The sequence below is a fragment of the Nyctibius grandis genome, chromosome 2, assembly GCF_013368605.1.
Source record: "Nyctibius grandis isolate bNycGra1 chromosome 2, bNycGra1.pri, whole genome shotgun sequence".
Lineage (NCBI taxonomy): Eukaryota > Metazoa > Chordata > Aves > Nyctibiiformes > Nyctibiidae > Nyctibius > Nyctibius grandis.
The window spans coordinates 101,535,338-101,542,028 of NC_090659.1; the positions used below are offsets into that span (position 1 = coordinate 101,535,338).

At 48.9% G+C, this 6,691-nt stretch overlaps 1 protein-coding gene across 1 annotated transcript in view; it reads right to left on the bottom strand.

The window, feature by feature from the left end:
- KL (klotho) overlaps positions 1 to 1,018 on the bottom strand; it is a 52,681-nt gene extending 51,663 nt beyond the window's left edge. The window contains exon 1 of the mRNA XM_068422674.1: positions 272 to 1,018. Coding sequence (XP_068278775.1) covers positions 272 to 1,018 — 747 coding nt within the window. The remainder of the gene's footprint in view (positions 1 to 271) is intronic.
- Between the last annotated feature and the right edge of the window lie 5,673 nt (positions 1,019 to 6,691).

A 6,691-nucleotide genomic window follows, 5' to 3' on the forward strand; every position in this document is an offset into this window, starting at 1 on the left:
GGACAGCACTTTAACTCAGCGCGTTTCCGCTAACTCGGAATAACCGCAGATGCAAGGTTCCTGCCTCCCACCTATGAGCCTCGCCGCCTTTAGCCCATAAATCAGCTGCCCACACTCTGTCGGGCACATCGATTCGGTTCCCACTCCAGTGGCCAAGCAGGGAACAGGTCTGCTAACGGGGCGGGCTGAGGGCACCCTCCGCACCCTTCCCCTTGGCATGACCCGGGGGGCGAGGAGCCACCAGGGCCCCTTCCCGCCGCCCACCATTTACCTGGAGCAGGTGGTGGGCCACCTGGTAGCTGAGGCGCGGGCCTCCCTCCACGCCAGGCGGCAGCCGCCCCGTGCCGTAGCCATGCCAGGCCACCACGTAGGGGTTGTCCATGGTCAGCCAGTAGCGCACCTGCCCGCCGAAATGCCTGAAGCAGAGCTCGGCGTAGTCACGGAAAAGCTGGGGCAGGACGGGGCTGGCCCAGCCACCGAAGGCGTCCTGCAGGCCCTGTGGCAGGTCCCAGTGGTAGAGGGTGACGACGGGCTCTATGCCCAGCTCCCGCAGGCGGCCCAGCAGCCGCCGGTAGTGGGCCAGCCCGTTGGGGTTGAGGGGTGCCGTGCCGTTGGGCAGCAGCCGGGCCCAGGCCAGCGAGAAGCGGTAGTGGGAGACCCCCAGGCGCCGCAGCCCCTCGGCGTCGCGGAAGAGGTTGTTGTAGCTGTCGCTGGCCACGTCGCCGCCCGCCGGCCCCGGCGGGGAGGACCCCGGCGACGTGGCCGGGCGGTGGGCGAAGGTGTCCCAGACGGAGGGGCCTTTGCCGCCCTGGCGCCAGCCACCCTCCGTCTGGTAGGCAGCACTGCCCGCTCCCCAGAGGAAGCCGTCGGGGAAGGTGTCGTGGAGGAAGAGCTGGTCCTGCGGGTAGGGCAGCCGGGCGAAGCGGGACCAGGTGCCTGCGCCCTGCCCCGGCGCCCCGAGCAGCGGCCGCCCCAGCAGCAGCAGCAGCGGCAGCGGCAGCGGCGCGGCGGGGGCCATGCTCCCAGCGGGGCTCCGCGACGGCGGCTCCCTGCTCCCAGCCCCCCGCCGCCCCCTTTTATCTCACCTCGCCCCTTGTTCCCCCTCCCCCGCCCCGGTGGGCACGGCTATTAATAATTACCTCGGAGCTGCCGTCTGCATCCTTCCCGCCCGGCTCCCTCGGGGGCAGCTGCCTCCAGGGGCGGGATCCAGGGGGTGAGACGGGGCGGGCAGCGGGGCGGAGGCTCCTCGGGGGAGAGGTGGACTCTGTCTCACCTTCGGGGTCTCCTCTGTCACCCCCGGCTCCTTAGGACGGAAATCCCGTCCGCAGGCGGCAGGGGCGGCCCCCGCAGCCCTCCACCCGCTCCGCCGGGCATCCGCACCTCGCCGCGACTCCGGTGCCCCCCTCGGAGGCGGGACCCTCGCCGCTGCTCTGCACCCTTTCCCCGAAACGAAGGAGCCCACTCGCCTCGACGGCCGGACCCACCGCCTCTGAGGAGCTGCGCATAGCCCCCTTTCCACCCCCACGCCGCAGTGCCGCCGTCGGGGAGCCCGGGGGCCGGCGGGCAGCGGCCTCTGGGGGGAGGCTGAGGGAGGGGAAAGGCAAGGAAATTAAAAAATAAATACTATTTTTTCTTCACCCAGTATTTCCTTCGTGCTGCCTTGGCAAGAGACAGCGCATCTGCGATCTCTAACGTAACAGTAATTAAAAAGAAACTCGTTGTCCAAGGCCACCATACACTCCCCCTCCCTCCCGCCCCACAGTAATTCACGGACTGTCACCTCCCAGTAATAATACTTTTCTTTTCTGGAGTAGGAGGTTGGTGTATTTGGTTGTTTACCGCATGCAAAACAAGTTCCAATTAGAAATGCCTCACAGATCTTTATGGGCAGGAAACAAATTGAGCTAAGTTTGATTATTGAGTTACAGTTTTTAAGTGATTGCATGGGTGCAATGCATGGGCCTGTCTTTAAAGGCAGACTCGAACTGCTGTTCTCATCTCCTTTCGACACAACAATTCAACCAGGGCCGTGAAGCAAGAACTGCTTCAACACGTTGCAAAAACGTGGTATTCAGTTGTGTGGACTGTAACACGAGTTGGGACATCTACGAATAAAACACACCTACTAGACAGGCTGTTAAGGACAGGGAGATGTTCCCAGGAGATAAAGTTGTTGTTTAACAAAGGAATGAAGTCATTTAGATAATTTCATTTTGTATTTAGAAAATAAACGTCCTCAGGAGAAAATTACAGGTAATCGTTAATAATGAGTTGATGGATTTAAGTGCCAACTGCGAGCCACTGAAGGTTTTCTCTAGCGGGCAGGATGGGCTCTCACACCTTGCAGGTGCAGGCAGGGCGTTGGCTTTGCCTGTTTGTAGAACTTCAGCTTCCACCTCCTCTGCATTAATCAGTGCAGTTTTGAGGATTGTTTTGTGGTGTTTTTATGGAAAAGACCAAAGATGTAGAGTACAGGATTGCAGTTAGTCTTCCATTAGTGGTGATGATTGATTTATTCCCCTGTTAGAGGGACAAAGCTCTGAACAGCCCAGGGGACCACCAACACCCCTTCCCTAAGGGAGGAAGTTTGTGGGGTGTGAGCTGGGGATGGCAGGCTCAGCACCAGGGCTGTTCATCAGCTGCCAGGAGTTTGCTCCATGGTCTGACAAGCTGCTGACATCTGATTACAGTCTAAGTAAATGACACCTTGAGCTGCAGCAACAGGGCTAGGTGTTAGCATCACCTGGTAGTTACTTGCAGAAGCTGGAGATTAATCATTAAGTGCACAGTGGCATTACTGCAGTCTTCCCTGTCCAAGGAGTGAAGAGCCAGGCTCTTGTTCAGCGCTGACCTGATTTGAGTGGAAGTTTAATGCCTTCACTGGAGCTCACTGCCTAAGTATTATGAAAATCGGGATGTAGAGACATGCCTCAGAAATACCTTAGCCTAAAACGGGGTATTAGTGATGCTAAGTCCATTGCTGACATTTAAGGAAAAAAAACTTCATTGGGTATCTGGGGGCATAAGAGATTTTACAATATATTTTGATACATTTTCTTTTCATTTGCTAATTGTTAACTAAAACCTAGATCAATTCTATTTACACTTAGGCAGCACGTTAAGTAGGCACTTAACTGAAACTCCTTCATTAGGAGCTTGTTTCTTCCAAAGCCTCTCAACAGTCAAAGGAAAGACAGGCCCTCATGGTGTTAGTATAAGTCAGCCTAGCTCTTTGTCAACTTCTGGAGGTGGCTGCCTTCTCCAACAACTATCCAGGAAGCCTACAGTGACTGTGCTCCTGAAACAAGCAGCCCATTTTTGAGGGATGAAATCTGGCCATAAGTTGCTGGCACAAAGCTGTCATTTCACCTGTATGTTTGTCAGATGAAAACTTCAGTTTTTTAGTGTAAATGTCAGAAAATGTGCACTGTGGCCTCCAGCTGCTTGCTTTTTATTCTTACAGAGAAAGCTTGTTTTCATGTTTCAAGACAACACAATTACCCACTGCTCTGAGCCAATATATTTTTTTTTCTAACAGACAATCTAACAAACTCTGTGCAATATTAACCAAGCAGAAAGGTCAGCCAAACACTTGCAGACATGCAGGTCCCCCTCACTGCTCCTTGAGTTCAAAGCATGGCTCCATCGTGTCTGTGTTGCTGAGCAAGCACACTTCCAACTCTGCCCCAGATCAGCAGATCTGGATTTACCTTTCAGCCTCTTTGTATTGGTGATTACTGAACATTCAACTTTTGACAATATGTATAATGGATACTGTAAGTGTCAGTATAATTTTCATTAGGCTGTGCTGAGATTTTCTTTCCAAGCTATGCAGTCAGTGCATGCAATCAAATTCGATAGCATTGTGACTGAGCATTACTGTTTCTACCTCAAAGAGGCTGAATCTTCTGGGATGCCTAATTTTAGGTAAAGTAACTGTATTACTGCTTTAGATTCAATTAACATCTTTCCCGGAAGTCACATCATGCATTGACTTCAATGCAGCAAACCCCTTCCTCATTTTAAAATCTCCGCTGAAGAACTGGCAGCCTTACACTGGTAACATCTGTGCTCCTCACTGTGGCAGAACAAGCAGGCTCAGTGCCTAAAACAGCCATCTTCTGTTTTAATGCCTCTTCTCTGTTCACAAGCATATTTCCAAACATACACAAGCATACAATCAGTTGAAAATAGTCTTGTGTAATAGATTTGCCCTCTCAGAATTTCATCTCAAGGCATGAAAGTACCCACTACCAGTTGGGGACACTGCTTAAAAAAATAACCACCTGAATTAGACTTGAGCGTTTACTGCGTCCGTCACTGCGTAACAATACTACCTCTTTATTCTGCCTGTTAAACGCAAAATGCTAAGCTGTCAAATTTTACTTCCACTTGCTGATGAATAGCTGTTCCCAGTGGAAAGCTGTACAACGGCGTTCTAGATTTACCTTCTTCATCCCTCCCAGAACATCACAGCCTACCAGGCAAATAAGCTCCTCCACAGTTTTCTCCGAGAACAAGTTAGAAGTCCAATTCTCTTGAAAAAATGCAGCCTTCTGTACCTATTCCTTCTTTCTCTCTTGATCACACTAGTTATATGCATTCACTGTACATTCAAAATTACTTTAAAGACAGCTAGTAACTGACTGTATTGAAATAAGAAACACAGTGTTGTGAGGTCTAAAATATACCTGCTAGTGTAATGGATTAGTGTAGAGCTGAAGAATGCCTGGGAAATGTCAAATTCTCCTCTATTCTAGCCATAAGTACCAAATCATTCTCATCACCACTTTTTTTTTGTAGTTGGAAAGGGTGGTAAAGAACCTGAAATGCCTTTTTTTTTTTATCCTGGGAACACTAGTCATCTGTTTCAAGTGTGACAAATTCTTTTTATCCCATAAAGGACTCTGAATTGTTCTCCTTTATTCTGTGGTAGGATCTAGCGTAAGGTGGGAAATTAGACACCTAAACTCCAGTCGTTTTCTCTTTACCTTTTTGTAACTGTGTCTCCAAGAAGTGGGAAATCTTGAACATCCCCTTGTAGGAAAAGTGGAATTTCAAATCCTTTGGCCCTTCTTACTTTGGAACCAGTAAACCCATTTCAAACCCTGAATCACAAGAGGTGATGGGGACAAGAAGGAAGGTGAAACACCATCTTGGAATGCCATTTCATTGGAAATGACATCTTGGAAATGCTGTCTCTTACATCTGGGAGGCCACAAACACCTCCCCATTATCCAGATTATGAGATAAGAGTTTGTAGATGATCTCCCTGTCTTCAAAAGTGCCTTCTGAATTGGTGGAAGAGGGGATGAGCAAAGACAGAGGGAAAAGAAGTCACCTCTCTCCTGAAAAGGAAGATAGTGAAGAGCTGGATACAGCCTCGCTCTTCCTGTCCTGGGCAGGGGGCATGCGCTTGGCTGGCAAGAAGGGTCCAGAGCTGAGGGAGAAGAGTCAGGGGTGTTGGAGAGAGGACAGAAGAGTGCTCCTTGCCAACTCCAGCCATGCAGCTCACGAGCCACAAGCTTCAGCTCTGTTTTAGGCAGGAACCGAACCCTGGTTGCAATGGTTGAAGAAATAGGCCTGTCTGCCCAGAGTCTGCTGAGCCTGGGTGAACAAGTGAAGGTGGGTGTCCAGGAAAGTTACAGCCCAAACAGGGAGTTGACTAAGGAGTTTTGGCACTTTTAGGGTAGAAAATCCTGGAAAACAGTGGGACTGGATCGCTCACAGGGGTGAAGCAGGTTTAACAATTTAGATGGGATCTGGATAGACTGGATCCACCCTAAAAGAGGTGCACAACTGTGAAAATCCCAGTTTGTCGTCTCTGATGCAGCATAAAAAGGAGCAGAAACACAATTTCACTGTTCTCACTTCTATTTTAATTTCTATTTGTGATACATTGTTATAATTTTGAAACCAATTTCATTCAGACTCCCCAGGATGGCTCGAAAGCTCAAATCCTGTGGCTTAGTCTAGAGCTCACAGCACTCTAGAGATGCGTATGATGACTTCTCATATACAGTTATGCTATCTCTTCAGTTCAGGCACAGCTGAAGCATTTCCCTTCACTCTTCAAATTCCTACTATTTTAAAACCTCTGGCAAAATGCCACTTCTTCTATGAAAAGAAAGATCCACAGGGGCTTAAATGAAGAAATAAAAAGCACTGCTATTAAAAAATGAAAATGCAATGCTGAGTTTTATGTACATGAAAGTTGAATTTTTTATGCATTAAATTCAGTCAGGGAAGAATATCCTGCAAAATTACTTCTATCATCATATCTTTAGATCACTTTCTGTAGGTAAATTGATAAGAATTACACCTACTAAAATCGTACAGCAGGACAAGTTAGTGCTTGCTAAATCTGTATTTCAATAAGCAGTTGAATGACGCCTCAGTTCAGATGCTTATTTCTTATTGCTTTCAGCTCATGCTAATATTGGCCTCCTTTACTGCAAGGCAAAGACCAGCTCACCAAGAAATACGAACTACAGTAGTGTGTTAATTCTTTTTAAGATTTTCTGCCTAAATGACTCTTCTGCAGTTAAGAGTTATATCATTTTAAACTGAACTGAGCTGAAACTTTGTAAACTAGTCATTTAAACCATATTGCACTACGTTGCTGTGTTACCAAATGTACATGTAACACTGGCTGCAAATGCATAAACATTTTTCAGGGCTACAGGCATAT